At 47.7% G+C, this 17,837-nt stretch overlaps 1 protein-coding gene across 4 annotated transcripts in view; it reads left to right on the top strand.

Moving 5' to 3' along the window:
• kdm6a (lysine (K)-specific demethylase 6A) overlaps positions 1–17,333 on the top strand; it is a 33,131-nt gene extending 15,798 nt beyond the window's left edge. For all 4 annotated transcript variants that reach the window (XM_084478561.1, XM_084478560.1, XM_084478559.1 and 1 more), the window contains 22 exons: positions 1,537–1,630; positions 3,650–3,776; positions 4,190–4,288; positions 4,443–4,662; positions 5,112–5,252; positions 6,578–6,670; positions 7,061–7,153; positions 7,274–7,381; positions 7,593–7,979; positions 8,137–8,993; positions 10,462–10,591; positions 10,998–11,103; positions 12,111–12,316; positions 12,541–12,593; positions 12,948–13,022; positions 13,298–13,446; positions 13,555–13,669; positions 13,874–14,061; positions 14,898–15,039; positions 15,260–15,386; positions 15,973–16,143; positions 16,305–17,333. In XM_084478561.1, coding sequence (XP_084334687.1) covers positions 1,537–1,630; positions 3,650–3,776; positions 4,190–4,288; positions 4,443–4,662; positions 5,112–5,252; positions 6,578–6,670; positions 7,061–7,153; positions 7,274–7,381; positions 7,593–7,979; positions 8,137–8,993; positions 10,462–10,591; positions 10,998–11,103; positions 12,111–12,316; positions 12,541–12,593; positions 12,948–13,022; positions 13,298–13,446; positions 13,555–13,669; positions 13,874–14,061; positions 14,898–15,039; positions 15,260–15,386; positions 15,973–16,143; positions 16,305–16,331 — 3,708 coding nt within the window. In that variant the 3' untranslated portion in view covers positions 16,332–17,333. The remainder of the gene's footprint in view (positions 1–1,536; positions 1,631–3,649; positions 3,777–4,189; positions 4,289–4,442; positions 4,663–5,111; positions 5,253–6,577; positions 6,671–7,060; positions 7,154–7,273; positions 7,382–7,592; positions 7,980–8,136; positions 8,994–10,461; positions 10,592–10,997; positions 11,104–12,110; positions 12,317–12,540; positions 12,594–12,947; positions 13,023–13,297; positions 13,447–13,554; positions 13,670–13,873; positions 14,062–14,897; positions 15,040–15,259; positions 15,387–15,972; positions 16,144–16,304) is intronic.
• The last annotated feature ends 504 nt before the right edge of the window (positions 17,334–17,837 follow it).

The following is a 17,837-nucleotide window of genomic DNA, read 5'->3' as shown; positions in this document are numbered from 1 at the left end:
GTAAATAATCAGTCACTACACAGACAGATGGGTCTGTGACTTAACTGCCATTTCTTCTTCAATTTGATAGACTTTATCAGGTTGGACATCCGACCTGTTCATCTTAATTGTGTAATAATTTTAAAATCCATTATTTTATATCACTCACTAGAAGTTGTGTGGCCCTGTTAAGTTTGTGTTCAATTTTTATGTTAATAACCCAGCAATTCATTTCTAGCACACACATTAGGCAGTTATGTGCAGCCGATCAGAAAACACGCTGTAGGTAAACATAGGTCACTACTCTGTGCAGAGGACCCATGGCTTCCTCCGCTTATTGGAGCAGGAGCCGCTATTGTGTGCTGTGTATAGGCTTTATGGCCCCCTACTCACCCCCCACTTTATCCCCCTTTCTTTTAGTTTGATCTTATTTTAAAGATTATCCTTTAATGAGACTTGGTTCTTCTGTGAGCTTCAATAGATCAGGGATCAAGCCAGCCTGTGTATGTTGGTGTGCTGTCCTCTGCCTTACAATCAGCATTCAATTTTTTTCTGTGTTAATGATATGTGCATGGGAGTAAACATCTACTCCTGATAACCTATTGATGGTGAATTAAAAACGACATTTGTTTTTTGGTTAGTTCAAGTTCTATGGCTAGTGGACATATCAAATGTAGCCAAATAGACTTGAGCCAGGGGGGTGCAACGGTAAAACATCCAATTTCTGGAAATTGCAAACGGATACTAAAGTGGACTCTCAGAATGGTGTATTTACCAAGCGATTTTGATAGGGAAGAATTAAGCTATTGTGAGACTAGCCTCCTTCCTTCGTGGTTGCCAAGGCCAAACCCATCTCGTATCTATTAGGGTCCAACCAGGAAGGAACTGCAAAGTGCCCCTATCTGTCTTTTATTGCCTCAAGTGTCACTGTTTACCCTGAGGTGTCTCTTTAGTGCTGACAGGAAGTCCCCCACCAGACTGCCTCTCTTTTGTAGATGTGTGTGTGTGTGTGGTTGTCCGTCTGTGTGTGCATGGGTTTCTGTCTGTGTGAGTTTCCGTCTGTGTTTCCACGTTTGTGTGTGTGTGTGTGTGGGGTGGTCACAGGTTGCCTTTTGAGATGGCTGTTGGAACTGATAAGACATCAACACACACCACACACACACCAGACACAAGGGTAATGAGGTCGCTGGGTAAAAACAAACATTGGGGTACTCAGGTTTCTCAAATGCATGTGCCGCTACATCCTTGCATATAAACTAAAGCCACACACCATTGCACTCAAAACTGAACATACACACTTAAGGTTGCCAGACATGTTGAGTCTGGCCTGTCCATTTTCACGCTGACCCTCCCCCGTGTGTGTGTGTGTGTGTGTGTGTGGGTGTGGGTGGGTGGGGGGGCTCTTGCCATTGCCCTGGTGTGAGGAGGTCTCCAGTCTCTTTGTGTCTGTCTGGAGGGAGCGAGAGATAGAGAGAGACCATAAAACGAGCCCTGAGCTTTGTCTGGTTTGATACAACCTTTGTCGTGTCTCCTCCCTCACCTTGTTCTGTCCTGCAGAAGAAGTACAGAACGGCAAAGGAAGCCTATGAAAGTCTACTGCAGACTGAAAATCTCCCTGCACAGGTGAAGGCCACTACACTGCAACAACTTGGTGAGTTTTTCCCCCTTTCGTTTTCCTCACACACACTACACAGAGCACCGTGTCATTCATATCAAACATTACTAATACTACTTTTGTCTGTATTTACTTGCCAAGCTGTTGAATACCGACCGGCGAGGTTTGGTTTAGTTTTCGGCCGGTCGTGACCGGCAGCTGTGTTTGATTACTGTGTTGCCTTCAGCATTATTTATCTGTGTTGGTCTTATTTTTAGCAGTGGAGTAATTTGAGAATGTAATACTGAGGTAAAACAGAGTTGCATCATGCCGTGTGCCGTGGGAATAGGATACCTTGCCACTAATTGGAGGCTATTCCCCGATCAACTTATTTCCCACAGTTGGCCGTACTCTTTTACTCGTAAAATATCATTGTTGGCCCATGTGGTTTGATTTTATTTAGGCCATTCATTTTTCATGATATTATTCTCCCTCCTACGTGAAGTGTTTATTATAATGCGGTTTTCTTATTTTTATTATATTATGTTATACTGCAATCAAATGGTTCGTATTGATTGAAATGAACAATTTCAGACACAAGATGCTGCAGCGAAAGGGTTAGGGTTTCAAAAGACCTAAATTCTTCTAATTGGATTAGCGCCCATGGCTTGTTAAAATTGTTCCAAGATTTAATTTGTGCAAGTAACCGTTAAATTCTCATCTGCAAATTTGAATCAACGAATCTTATGAGGCTACTGTACACTTTATTCTATATCCTAATATAGATTGACAAACCAGTGGGATGGATATGTTTTTATTACATGTATACTATCACTGTTCTGCATGTTTTTGTATTCATGGTTGTTGTATATTCAGTGACATTGTGGTATTTAGCCAAGAAATTGGCGCATCATCCTAATCTCGCAGTATTTCAACCTCCTATTGTAGACAGAAAGAGTTTATAGTAAGAGTGTACTTTCAGTACGTTCTCTGTGGCGGTGGCTCTGAAGTTCTGATTAGCCATCTCCCCGTAAAGCTATAAGGCAGTGAGGATCTCCTATACAGTGGGTCACTGTGTTTACTGCCCGGCTCATAAAGGCCGTGAAAGGGTCTCATCATCTTTAACTACTTGCCTTGGGCTATTGAATCCCTCCGGCATGCAACTCGAGGAATGGATCCTCAGCTACGCTTCTGCTCGTTAGGCAATCACTTCTGCCTATGGCTGCCTTATTTTCTGTTTGTGTGTGAGAGTGTGGGTTGTGTAGGGACACCTGTTGAAGCTGGAAGGCTCAATAAATATGAGCTACTGAATCCTTGGCATGTAGCATGTTCACAGCATACAAACAGTTTTGCAGTGTCCATGTCATTTATTTCCCTTGCCCCTTTGTCCTAGCTAATTTGAGATGGACAAGAATTATTTTGTCACAGTAATGCAATTTTCCTTTCCTTCCCCACTGTAGTTTATTCCAGACCCCCCCCCCCCCCCCGCCCAACAACCACACACCCCACTCCACCTCCCCTATCATAAAACCATTCCCATTCTATCTTGCTTGGGTTGTCATGGCGACCCATGGGATTCGCCACAGGTGTTGCAGAGAAGTAATGGGAGGGTTCATGTGCAATTTGTATTCGCCTGTACCTCCCAAGAGCTTGCTTACTTGCAGAAGGGGTGTGTGTGTGTGTGTGTGTGTGTGTGTGTGTGTGTGTGTGTGTGTGTGTGTGTGTGTGTGTGTGTGTGTGTGTGTGTGTGTGTGTGTGTGTGTGTGTGTGTGTGTGTGTGTGTGTGTGTGTGTGTGCGCGCGCCCACCATTTGTTCGGTTTATGATGTGCATTTACACATCAGACGGGAGAAGCCAATCCTGGTGTGGGGGGGTTTCAAACTGGTTCAGGGCAGAGCACTCTACCATGGAGGAACCGTAACCTTTTGCACAACACTTTGAAGTCCCAGTTGCTCCACTCCTAATTGGGGGCAACACGGCCTAGCACACCTGCAACCAAGTCACCGTGTTTAACCCCGAGCACCTCAGCGTGTGCCTCAGAGCTCACCCCATCTCCATGTGACCTCTGTCCCCGCAGGCTGGATGCATCATACCGTGGAGCAGCTCGGGGACAAAAGCAACAAGGACAGCTACGCCATCCAATGTCTGCAGAAGTCTTTAGAGGCCGACCCCAACTCGGGCCAGTCCTGGTACTTCCTCGGCAGGTGAGGCGATCGAGGACACTCCGACATCTGCACATTTCGCACCGCAGCGCCATTGACTCTTCGGAGGGTTCGTGCTTCGCTGTACGAAGACTGTTCACATTTTATCACAGTGAATCCTCTCGTCACCCTGGGCACTGAAAGGCTTGTTCCCTAAGGGGGCTGGACAATGTCGCAAAGGCTCAACATGCGACAATGGCTTCAAAGGCTGTCTGGTTAGCCGGCTAGGACACATCCTGGACAGTAAACCCTCTCTATGTTCAAATGGCCACCAGGGTTGTGCGGCGTAAGCCGATTGTTTTGGATCGTTGTGCCGTTGACAAGCCAGTTGAAAATGTTTGTGCGTTTTTGTGGACTTGATATTTTGTGTTAACCATCATGTGCTCTCATGTCCCCGCCCTTCCTCTCTGTCCCAGGTGCTACTCTAGTATTGGGAAGGTCCAGGATGCCTTCATCTCCTACCGCCAGTCCATTGACAAGTCAGAGGCCAGTGCGGACACTTGGTGCTCCATAGGGTAAGCAGTGAATAGTGGCAACTGGCCTGACCAATGATGGGCTGCCATTTGCCTGTACAGCATCCCATATGCATGACTCTGGTCATGCATATATATATATAAGTCATCTCCATGTGTCGGAGTGAAGAAGAAGCTCTCCATTCTACCCCCCCAGGGTGCTCTACCAGCAGCAGAACCAGCCCATGGACGCGCTGCAGGCCTACATCTGTGCTGTGCAGCTGGACCACAGCCACGCCGCCGCCTGGATGGACCTGGGCACGCTGTATGAGTCCTGCGGCCAGTCGCACGACGCCATCAAGTGCTACATCAACGCCACGCGCAGCAAGGCCTGCCTCAACACCGCCGCGCTCACACAACGCATTAAGCTGCTGCAGGTAGGGCCCCCCCCTCCCCTCCCTGTCCCCCACCGCGAGGCGTCCGCGGTTGTGTTGGCCGCTCTTTAATGTTGTCAACCTTGTCGGTGTGCACGGTTTTGTGCTGTTTATTGGCAAGCGATGACGGTGCCATTGGCTTATTATTCTTAATTGTTTATCATGCAAAAATTATGTTGTTTTTTTTGTGTTTATTTTCTTGTCCACGGTGATATGAATAGTGATTCATATTGGTGTGTTTTGAACACTCCGTTTTATTTTCACCTGTAATTCGTAAGGCATAACCTCATGCCATTGACCATGTTTGACCGGACTCCTTTTTGTTTTTGAGTTTTTTTGAATGTGCCATCTCTTCAACAGGGTTAACATTTCCATGCACTTTATGCAGTAACCACTATACACTCCAGCGTCTATAGCTGCTCAGCGGTACCTCTCTCACTCCACTCTCCTAGGCTCAGTTGTGTAACCTACAGCCAGGTAGTCTGCAGAGTAAGAGTAAAATGCTTCCTAGTATTGAGGAGGCGTGGAGCCTCCCCATCCCCGCTGAGCTCACGTCCCGCCAGGGGGCCTTGAACACTGCACAGACGCAGCAGGTGAGACCCAGAGCACAGGCTCTAACAAGCAAGGCAGCACAGCCATCTCCTCCACCACCACCACCACCTCCACTATTACAGCTGACGCCCTGCTCCAACACTTTACACCAAACTTGGCCTTGGTCATTCATTCGATAACGAGAGAAACCTTCCTCAATGTTTTGTCCCTTGGCACTCAGTGTATCCAACACTTGATTCGCCTCCAAAATAATCTTGTTTCTAATTGAGTTGGAACAGGACCCACACTGTAATGGTATAATTACTAGAGTGGTGGTTGACCTTAGTAATAGCTCGCTCTGCTACTTCTTATCAAGTTTAAAATTAATCATCCAACCCCTCACCACACCATCATTTCCCGCATTCTTAAGTTTGATGAAGACTCACAGTTCTTTTAGTGCTGCTATTCCATTTTTTATTTCTTCTCTTTGGCTGTGTTAAAGGAACAGTTCGCCCAAAAAATGTGAATCAGCCATTATCCAGACTTGAACATTGCATTAGTTAACTTGGGACTGATAGTGTTAGCTAGCCCTTATTGGTAGCAATCACAAGGCAATGCAAGTGCGTGGAGCGCCGTTCAACTCAGTACTAAAATACACATGTAAAGGACTTAAAATCCTATAGGATAGCAATCGTTCTGCTGCCTGAGCTGTTTCCGTTATTTTATTTGTATTTTGAACTCAGGCGAATGGGACTAAAATGCCCTTGCTTTTTGTTGCAAAATAAGGAAATAAACAGGGGATCAGTCGACCTTGACAGCAGACAATGGCAGGACTTTCTTCTCTGGGTGAACTGTTCCTTTGGGGTGCTTGTCTTCTCCTTCCTCTTACCCTGCTAACCTGAATATGCATGCGCTGTAGAGTTGAATACGACAAAATGAAGCATGTTTGAATTTTTTCTGTGAGTGATGGGAATAACAACTCTTTTGCATAAGGTGAAAGCATTGCAGTCAACCTGATGTTCCTTCTGCAGTCTTTTTAATCTCCATGCAATGTTTTAGCCTGTTGGGCTTAATCATTTGACTCTGTCCAAACATTTGGAGTTTGTGAATATCGTTTGGCAATCAGCCATAGAGCAATTAGAAATACCAGTTCTGTTATCGTGATTATCTGTACTTACACTATTACATCCAGCCTTTGAAGCTTCATAAATACGCAAATTATGCTCAACAATTGTTTCCCCAACACTCAAAAGAAAAAAAAAGATTCCCGACGTGCACGTAGTATTTTTAGTATTAAATTTCTAAACACTGCTTCAACACAGGGACACTTGGGGTTGTCCCCATCTTGCAGTCGTCCTATCATATTGTGGTTGTGTTGGGTCCTCAGGCGTGCAAGGCAGAGGGAGGCCAAGCCTCCAGCAGCCAGGTGGAGTCACAAGCCAGCCTCGCCAAGAGGAAACGTACCGCCAGCCCAGCTAAGGTATTTCATCATATTGTTCTAGTTTTAGCAAGGGCTTCACACTCAATCAATCGAAATTGCGATTTTGGCCTCTGCAGTAAACTAGTAAAGTCGTGAAAGGTTGTAATTAATCCTTGAAGTTTGATGCATGAATACATGCATCTGATTTTCTACGCCTGTTGCATTTATGTCAAATTACAAACCATTAAGAGTCTGAAATAAGCTCTCTTGCAAATCACAGGCATTCTCGTTAGGTGCACTAGACTCTTGTGTGCAAAGCCTTTTTCGGAGAAATCACTACCTCTAAGTTTGTATCGTAAAGCATTGTGTCACCCTAGTTTTAGTTTTGAATAATACTGGAGCTCTTTGTGCTCCAGTCATGTTCAGTTTATCTTCTTTGTCGTAATGCAGGGTGCTGCTGCTGCTGCTGCTGCAGATTCATGGGCTTCCAGCCCAGTCCACCAGCAGATTCCCAGCTGGTATCTTAAACCACAGAAGCTTCAGGTGGGTCAGGCACACCACATCACATCTGTCTCCAAGTCCACAATCCTGTGTACTCATAAATGGAAAAAGAATGGAGGGAGTTCCGTGTCCAATATTAATGTTCTCCTGTTGTCCAACCAGCTGCTGGATCAGCTGAGGTCCAACCGGGCCAGTCTCAAACCTCCACAGGTGCAGATGCTTGAACAGCTGGAGAACCAATTCTCCCTCATGCAGCAACATCAGCAGCAGGTACACGCACGCACACTCTCCCCCCCACACACACCCCCCCCAGACACACACGGTAACAGCAGAGATCCTAAATTATGCAGAGCGCTAATGACACAGTGCTTTAATTATCCCATTTTGCATACATGATATAAACCCAGTTAGCCTCCATCAGTTTCATTAATTGGCACTGCTGGTTGGGTCCCTCCCCCGCCTGGCTTTCTCCCCGCATTAGATGCGCCAGCAGGCAACAGCAGCAGACGGCCAGACCCGGCCCAGCCTCCCAAACGGCCCCCTGGCTGAGCCCCCCGGACCCCTCGCCGGCCTCTCCCGCTACCCCTCCCTCAACCACTCGGCTCCCCAGCCCACGGCAAATGGTTCATGTGCCGCGAGCCCCGCGGGTCCGCCAGGCCCCCCCAACGCCACTCCTCTGGGCAACAATCACACCCTGGGCCCCGGAGGAGGAGGAGGCGCGAGCAACGGAAACGTGCCTTACCTGCAGCAGAACTCTCTACCTCACAACTGCACAGCCACCAGTCACACAAGCACCAGCAGCGCCGCCAGTAGTCCCAGTCACGCAGACGAAGCCTGGAGGAGCCAGCTGCGCAACAACACCTCTCAGGTAGCCCTCGTCTGCCACAGTGTAATGACATGTTTGGGATGAATCCTCTAGGGCCATTACTTGTAAATTGTTGACAGATCTCGGGGGTGAGTTTTAGACGTGACGTTGCCGCGGCGTGTTTTTGCTCAGGTTGTGTTCCGTCTCTGTCTCTTCTCAGGGGCTTCTTAAAGGTCCAGGTTCACATTTGGCGGGTCCCAATGGAGAACCGTTCTCTTCCTCCTCCCCCCACACCTCGCTGCCCTCCTCTGGCCCCGGTGCACCCAATCAGGTTGGACATTCCTCCGGGCCCTGCACTGCCTCCTCCTCGGCCTCCTCCCTGTCCCCCACCTCCCCCCAGACCACGCCCAGCCACCTGTCCTCGCCCCCCCACGCCGCCACTACCTCAGGGGCTCACACCAAAGACGCCGCGCCTTCAGGAAGCAGCAACGGCACCGCCCCGCCGGCGGGGGCCGAGACCACCGCCGGGGCCCCCGCGGGGACGCCGCTCGGCTCAGACGCCGCCCCCGCGCAGGGATTGACTAATCACGTCCAGCCTCGGGGGACGGACTCTTCGACCGGCCTATCACAGCCGGGCTCTCCTGCCGCCATCGCCGCCGCCGCCGCCCTCAGTTCCGACAATCCGCAGCTCTCCGCCTTGCTAAAGGGAAAGGCAAACTCTGGCAGTAACGACGACAACAACAACTGCAGTAACCACGCAGCGACGCCGGAGCGAGTCAACAACGTCCACCCGGGCCTCCATGCCAAGCCATCGGCCGAGCACTCGGCCGCCTCTTCCTCGCCGCAGTCAGCCACGTCCTCCGCCAAACCCTGCTCTGCACACCCCCGCGCCACCAACAGCCTCTCCTGCCTTAACAGCCCGTCCAATGACCAGGCGCCCAAGCTCAACGGCAAGGGCCTCGACGACTCCAGGAGCCCAGTGAAGGTGGAACCTGTAGCCATGGTCCCCTCTGGCCTGGCTCCCTTATCCTCGGTTTCAATCTACCCCAGTTCCAGCGAGGTGCTGAAAGCGTGCAGGTAAGTCCTTTTGCTCTCTGCCCATCCCACTTAATACCTCCCTGTGGTTGTGTCTGCACTATTCCCTCCAGTCAGACTTACGATACACATCTAAAGTGTGACGGCAAATGAGCTGAAATCTAGGTAAACGGGGCGTTTCACAGACTTTTGCTTTGTATTCTTTTTGACCTTTTTCATCCTGTTGCTGGAGGCCGGGAAATGTCAGCCCTGTAGCAATGCACTGATTACAGTTCACTTCTGAAAGCTTCACCCACTCGAACCAGCGAGTTTCTTTGGGTAGGATATTGCTGTAACAGAACGGTCTCACTCCACCCCATGCAGTGGTTGGGTCCGTTGTCCACTCAGAAGTTGTGCTATAACATAGTACTACTGGATCCAAGACCATGTCTGCGTCCACTGCTTGCATCTGGCAAGACAGCGTTGCATCAACGCTGTCTTGCCAATATTGTACAGTTCAAAACGATGAACCTTGGGAATGTTGTGCAACCTTCTCGAAACTGCCAATAATTTATGAAGGCAGGTCCAATTCAGGTGAAATATGACCAGCAGAAATTGGGTGGTTTTCAAATCAGGTTAATAGAGGTTAGCTCTTTGTCCACTCCTATGGTCATGACGCTGGTTACAGAATGGTTATCATTAATGGAAGCAAACATACTTTGAGTAGTATTTAGCAGCGGTGTATACCATGCAATGTCATAGTAAAGTCGGCCATCAACCACGTAGCTGGATTTTACTTGCAACATGAATGTGCTACCCTAAGGGACTTGCACTGCCTTGAAAGGTAGCACAGTTCAGCTGGCAGAGTTAAACTGAACTAAATGGATGTTTTGTCCTCTGAAACCCTGGGCTCCAAGCTCAACAGCCAAGGACGTGGAAACTTCCCACCTTGTCCGTATATGCAGATGAAAACTATAATGCATAATCCAATGATTGGATGATGCTTAAGGTTAATAGTGTATTAGAGTTTTGTTGGATGTTGCACTATTCCAGGCCAACCCTGTAACTGCCATTCAGTCAGTAAAAGGGTTGACCCACGGGTCTGTGTGTCTTACAGAACACACTGGCCATCATGGCAGCCAGTGGACATTCAGGCTCAGAAGCGATAACCTTATCAAATGTATGCATTCGTGGCGTGCCTTATTGAAACTCCTATTCTATGATGGATTGTATCAATTCAGGGCTTGAATGTGTACACAAATCCACAAATCAACCTGCAAATTCTAAACGGTTGGATAAATGTGTGTTTTAATTCAACACAGACGAGACAGGATTGATGTGAAGATACTATATGAGGTGTATACTCATTTAAATAAACATTTCAGAAAGCACCCTCATGGTAAATAGTGTTTTCCTTTTATTCATCGAAGCATGTACCACACATAACCCAGCGCGTTAACCATTGCGTCACGGCAGCAGTGTGACACTAGTACATTGGTTTCTCAATCCGTCTCCTCTCCGCGGCCCACAGGAACCTGGGGAAGAACGGCCTGTCCACCAGCAGTATCCTGCTGGACAAGTGTCCGCCCCCGCGGCCTCCTCCCTCGCCCTCCCCCGTGCTTCCCAAGGACAAGCTCAACCCGCCAACACCCAGCATCTACGTGAGTACAACCGACACCGCTGTAGAAGGATGGAACTCTACGGATGGGGCTGTGAGGGATGGATGCTGGTTGTAAAGTTAGTTGATTGGTGGTTCCAACAAACGACTTGCCTAGTAAAAAAAATATTCTTTCTAAGGTTGGAAAACATTAGCTGCCCATTGCATACATGTTACAAAAATACAAGCATGTCAACCCCCATAATTATAACCTTGGTTAAGACACATGCCACATATGTTTGGATATGTTCCTCACAATTGTGGAGTACTTTGCGGACTCTGCTAACGGAGATGCCCATCCTTGGTCAATACATGCCTGGATTGGGAATCATGATGTGGAAGGAGCTTACCTGTCCCCTCTGTCTCCCTGTCATGGTGTGTGTGTGCGGCTGTCCATGCATGTCCTGCAGCTGGAGAACAAGAGGGACGCCTTCTTCCCTCCTCTGCATCAGTTCTGCACCAACGCCGCCAACCCTGTCACTGTCATCAGAGGCCTGGCAGGGGCTCTCAAACTGGGTACGTGGCCCTATACTCTGTGTGTGTCTGGACTGTTGTTCTCTCAGTGTGTGTGTGAGAGAGAGCGAGAGACTCTGATCCACCCTCACGTGGCTGTGTGGGTGTGTCATTGTGTTCATTGGAGGATGTGTGCATGGTGATGGGATTTAAAGGGTGCCACAACAGCACCACCTGCAAGTAGAAAGTGACACTGCACTCTGTTGCTCGGCTGGCATCCGTTCGCTCTGGCCCTGCCAAGAACATCCACCCGGTCTGCTTGTCCCGATCTCGTGTCCCCTGGACACTGCTTTCATAGTCATTATAATGGATCGATATTTATCGTTTCACCTGTAATATGCATTTATTTAGTCAGCAGCTAAACATGATGCCATATATTTCATGCAAATAGCACTGTATTTACACTTTTTTTCCAACAATTTACTGTACCGTAGTGCCGTTTCCATTATTAATTAACTGGGAATGTGTTGATTATTTTTTATTTGATATGTGTTTCTGTGGTCGGTTTTGTGCAGCAATTATGATACTGAAGAGAAATGGTGTCCAACAAGCATCAGTCTCTGTGTACACAGCAAACACAGTCTCTTTTCTCCATCTCTGCAGGAGACCAGAGTGGGTTTTTAGGGCGTACAGTGTGCATGAGTACAGTGGCTGGGGGCAGTGTTTGTGCCCACTGCTCTTGATGCAATGCTGCATACTGCAGTTATAGTCAAAGTGGTTTGATCTCAATATGTTTTACACTTTGACTCAATCTTATCAGCCACGTTTGCGAACATTTACATTCACCGACAAACGCTTTCACTGATTCATAATTTGTATTTTTTTGTTATGTTTTAAGAAATGCGTCTCTGGTTTGTAAGCACACTTTGAATACCCCCAAATTGTCTTCACCACTCGACCTGCTCCTCGTCCAATCTCACTTGCTCTTATCCCCCCGCTCTCCGCCCCTGAATTATGAATGAATCCTTCTCCTCCCTTCTTCCCCCCCCCCCCCCTCCCCTTCCACACAGACCTGGGCCTGTTCTCCACCAAGACGCTGGTGGACGCCAACCCGGACCACCTGGTGGAGGTGAGGACCCAGCTGGCTCAGCCCACGGACGAGAACTGGGACCCCAGCGGCAGCCGGAAGATGTGGCGCTGCGAGAGCAGCCGCTCCCACACCACCATCATCAAATACGCCCAGTACCAGGCCTCGTCCTTCCAGGAGTCCCTGCGGGTCAGTGGGCCCCGCCATGCCCCCCCCACTGGGGAGTGCTCACCCAGAATGAATGCATTACAAAGCTTGAGATTTCACCTGCTAATCACATTAGGCCAACTCCTTCCATTTAAAACTAATACTAAACGTACAACTTGTATTGATTGATATAAATTACCTTTTAACCTTAAGTGTTTCCAACGTTATCCTTTACATTTTTTATTTTATTCGTTGCCTTCATTCAGGAGGAGAGTGAGAAGAAGAAGGAGTTGGAAGCAGAAGCGGCCTCCCCAGAGAAGTAAGTTCATGTCTGCAACTCTGACACCATATCTCTCCATCACCGCCTCTCTGGATATTTAATGGAAAATAAAACCCCCTGTTTGAGCTGGTCCTACCCACCATCTCAGTTTTTTTTAATTACTTTCTCGCAGACTTCTGGTAGGGCAGAATTGCCCATACGCAGACTTCTCCTGAATGGCGACTTTGACTCTGTGTATACATCTTATCCTACGTCTTTAGAACATTTTTAAGTCAGGCTTTGGCCCAGGGTCAATCCATAGCACTACTATGTTACCCATTACACCATTTTCCTCTAAAATTAGTTGTTCTAGGGTTTGTTTCTCCTTTAACTCTGTCCCCCGTGTTTCTTCAGTGCTGCACGCAGACGAAAAGGGCCTTTCAAGCACCTCAAGTTCGGCACCAACATCGACCTTTCAGACGAGAAGAAGTAAGTGCCCACTCTGAGGACACATCACCCGGTCTCCATTCACGCACGCACCTCCATTCACGCAAGCAACTTTGAACATACACATTCACACACAGACGGCAAAGTCATCCCTGCAAGGTGACAGCCAGCTAGTCGGGAGCAGTTTGGGTTAGGTGTCCTTCTCAGGGACATCTCGACACTCATCTTGGAGGAGCCGGGGATTAAACTAGCAACCTTCTGGTTACAAGTGAACCCGCACCACCTCCTGAGCTAAGCCGACCCCCGTCTTTCCTCAGGTGGAAGCTGCAGCTCCAGGAGCTGGCCAAGCTGCCGGCCTTCGCCCGGGTGGTGTCGGCAGGCAACCTGCTCAGCCACGTGGGGCACACCATCCTGGGCATGAACACGGTGCAGCTCTACATGAAGGTCCCCGGGAGTAGGACACCAGGTATACCAGAGGCCCTCACCTCCGCCCATTTGAATCGCCACCCCATTCCTCCTCGTCCTGGATGCTTCGGCTTATGTTTTTGTAACCATGTCTTCTTTGTCACCAAAGGTCACCAAGAGAACAACAACTTCTGTTCAGTCAACGTCAACATTGGGCCCGGAGACTGTGAGTGGTTTGCTGTGCCAGAGCCATACTGGGGAACCATCAATGACTTCTGTGAAAAGTAAGTCACAAGATTGTTCTCGTACACGAATGACAACCAGAGATGTTTTTTTTGTATGGTATAAACGTAAAAAAGGTACACACCAACAAACCTTTGCTTCATAAATCAAACACAAATGTTTCAGCTCATTAATCAACCATCCACTGTCTGAATGCCGTGGATTCAAGGTGATTGACTGCCTGTGGGCGTGTCCCTCCTCTGCAGAAACAATATCAACTTCCTGATGGGCTCGTGGTGGCCCAACCTGGAGGACCTGTACGAGGCCAACGTGCCCGTGTACCGCTTCATCCAGCGGCCCGGCGACCTGGTGTGGCTCAACACGGGCACCGTGCACTGGGTCCAGGCCATCGGCTGGTGCAACAACATCGCCTGGAACGTCGGCCCCCTCACAGGTACGCGACAGTGAGACCTGCCCTGTGACTGTTGAAGAGGCTCGCAGGGGTTTTGATGGCATCAAGCCACGTTTCCACCAGAATTCCCCCAGGATCTTTAAGTCCCAGGGACTACATGTCTGCGTCTCCACCGTGGTGGGAAGACTGGCCAAGGTTGGGCAGATGAAGGTCCTTAAACATCAGGCACATAATGAATAATGGACATTAAAAAACTAAAAATACTGAGAAAAACCACAGAAACCATTGGAAAGCCCTCCACCTCCCCCCAAGCAGGGATGTGCGGCAGTAGGTCTTAACCATATGGACCCCAAGACATTTTTAACTGACCATCACTCAAAGTTGTAATTATCAGCATTACAAAACGAAAGACTTGCAACTTGATACATTGTGCCAAGTAACAGACACTGAAGACTGTTTTTATGCAAAATGTATAGTTCATATTGTTGCAATGGACGAATTGAGACCTTGAGTTTAAACTTTTACTGGATCCGACAATACTTTTTAATGGCCTCAGACCATCTAGAACCTTAAGACTGCTTTGTCCGAACTTGGCGCTGACAATGTATTGGGAAGTCAACATTGACAGACCAGTGTGTTAATAGATGTAGAAAGATGTAAATATAAGTAGCTCATCTGGCATGCCAGTTGGCAGCAAGTTAAATTTTGAATGAAGTATGCCAAATAATGGATTTGCTTGACTGGACAATTGGAACATGGTCAAAACCTTCTGGCCTAGTAAAGTGACGAAGACCATGACTGAATGAATGGGATTCACCAAACTCAAGGGTGCCGTGTATTACAATAAGGGTGTCTGTGTACTCTCTTTGGCTCCCCAGCACACCAGTACAAGCTGGCTGTGGAGCGCTACGAGTGGAACAAACTGCAGAGTGTCAAATCCATCGTCCCCATGATCCACCTCTCCTGGAACATGGCCCGGAACATCAAAGTGTCGGACCACAAGCTCTTTGAGATGATCAAGTGAGCACACACTCATTGGGTTATTTGATTATTTGCATTTTTTTTAAGGTGTGTGTGTGTGTGTGTGTGCGCGCTCACTCAATTTCTGCAATTATAGAAGGCATGTTTACCTGAAAAGGGAGATGTTTGTCAGATGTCAGAACTATGTGCTGACCTGTATTAATGTGTTGACTTGTGATGTAGAATCAAAAAAAGTATATAAAATGTGTGTGTGTGTCAGGTACTGTTTGCTGCGGACGCTGAAGCAGGTTCAGATGCTCCGGGAGCTGCTGCTCTCTGCAGGGAAGGAGATGGTTTGGCACGGGCGGTCCCGGGACGAGCCGGCGCACTACTGCAGCATCTGTGAGGTAAGCACTCATTCTCAAGGTCACGCTGGCTCCCTCGACAGCTCTATGAACCCCTCTGCCCCCCCCCCGCCCCACCCTACCCCATGCGTCTTGAGCACAGAGCTGTCAGTCTGTAACCCACCTCCTATTCATAGTCAATGTTAACAATTTAACACATTTTTTATGTTATTTAATTAGTTTGCCTCAATCAAACAAAATGTGTGTGTTATTGTTCCATGTGATGTGTCTGCATGTAATGTGCTTTGTTGTAAAGGGGACATATTATACCACCAGGTGTGAGTGTGATTAGCCATTACAAGCAGTTTTGAAAACGCACACAAGTGGGCCTGTCCACCTAGATGTGTGCTGATAGATCAGTCTATCAGCCTACCCAGTCGACTATAGCAAACATTGCTCATCTGTCTGTCATACATCTAGGTGGACACACCCACTTGTGATGTCAGAAGAGGCAGATTTTGAAAACGGCTTGTAATCACACTCACACCTGGTGGTGTAATATGTCACCTTTAACGTCTCTGAGTTGAAGGCCAAAAGCCCATTCCCGGCCCAGGGTGGACCTCACAGCTGTGTTCTCTCCTCCATTCAGGTGGAAGTGTTTGACCTGCTGTTTGTGACGAGCGAGAGCAACAGCAAGAAGACGTACGTGGTGCACTGCCAGGACTGCGCCCGCAGGGGCAGCGCCAACCTGGACAACTTTGTGGTGCTGGAACAGTACAAGACAGAGGACCTCATGCAGGTCTACGACCAGTTCACACTGGTAAGCAAACGCCACTCCTCCACGTTCGCACGGGTTGTTTGATTAGTTTCTGACCAAAGATGATCAACTGTGAAGGATGCTGCGTCAGCTTTTTGTGTTATGATTGAAGTGAATATATGTTGAGGGAGATCGTAATGGTTTGTTTTCTGTCCCCCCACCAGGCCAGTCCTCTGCCTTCCTCCTCCTGATGGGAACACAGTATTGTTCGGCGGACCACTAGAGCTCTGATGGACCAGACGGAGCACTCTGGAAACCATTTGTTTTGTTTCTGATATTCAGGAAGTTAGCTGCCAGTGCTCCCCACTGCGCTCTGTAGCTATCCCAAAAGGCAGCTGTGTGAAAGCTGTGTGTCTATGCAACCTGCCCCGAGCGGTCTGCCTCCCCCCAGTGGACTGGAGGGCGAACGGTAGCCTCTCCCGTCACCATGACCAGACTGTTCTACTGCTGGCCCAGCTGGACTTCTCAAGAAAACAAACAAAACAAAAAACGACTATTAATAGAAGACTGGTTTTGTATATATTGTGTTACAACTGGCAAACGACATCACATAAAGACTACTGACACGCTAATCGCCCCCCTCCCTCTTTATTTTGTAATCCGGTAGTGGCTTTACACAAGTTTATCCCCCGCCCCCCGCCCCGTCAACGGTAATTGGCATAGCTGCTCTTTTATGTTAGATGGCTAGATGTCTCCTTGGACAGGAAACAAAGAAAACTGTTTTGTAATGTGAAGAGTAGAGTGACATGTTGATTGCAACATTTTCCTCCTGTTTTTAATGGACTTAACGTTTCCACTTATTTTCGTTTGTTGGAACCGTTTCTTTTGTGGCTGGCTTCGCTTTTCTATGGTTTAAAAAGGGTAATTAGTTGGAGAGAAACAACAGCCAAGTCGTAGTGAAAAGTGGGTTGCACATAGACAAAGGAATAAACTTTTTTCTCATTTTGATGTAAATTTACACTATTTATAAATGCATATTTATTGCTTGAAAATATTTGTTGATGGAATGCTGTAATTTTTTTTTCCAGAGAACCTGCCATTCAATTTTGAAAGATCCTTGTCACTTTGGCCGTGGCATCTTGTACGTTTTCTATATCAACTGCTTAGTAAGCATTGTACAGAGACCCTCCTTGAAATGGTTTTATTGTTTGAAGGATGTTTTATGCGTCAATAAACAAAAAAATCTTTATTTACATTTTTTGGATTCTTTGCTGCTAATTATTAAATCTTTGCTGCTAATTATTAAATCTCTTGTGTACAAGATCTTTGCTCTTGTACACAAATGGCAACCAGAGATGTTATGTGGTATAAACAAAAGGTACAAATCAATAAATTGATTTATAACTCAAAGGCACACAATTAAATAATTGCACCTATTTTAGAGGGACTGCCAAGAGCCATCACATGTACGTTTGTACTCCATGAATACAGTTAGGGCATTGTCTTGGATTACGCATTTTAAATACAATCTCCCCCATCACAACAGTGCAGCTACTGCTATGTGGTTAAAATCGAACCGTTTTCTTTTGAGCTTCCCTGTGATAGGAGGGGTGGGGGGGTCACTTTCACATCACAGCTGCAGTTACAATCGGCTTACGACCAGTTTGATGTGGAGCCTTCAGGGGAGCCCATTAGGGCTGTAAATGTACCCCTGAAATTTCCCAGTCTCTAGTCTACCGCTACCATGTCACCGTCAG

Source organism: Micromesistius poutassou, assembly GCF_964030765.1.
Source record: "Micromesistius poutassou genome assembly, chromosome: 14".
NCBI lineage: Eukaryota > Metazoa > Chordata > Actinopteri > Gadiformes > Gadidae > Micromesistius > Micromesistius poutassou.
This window is presented reverse-complemented; position numbering and strand designations above follow the sequence as displayed.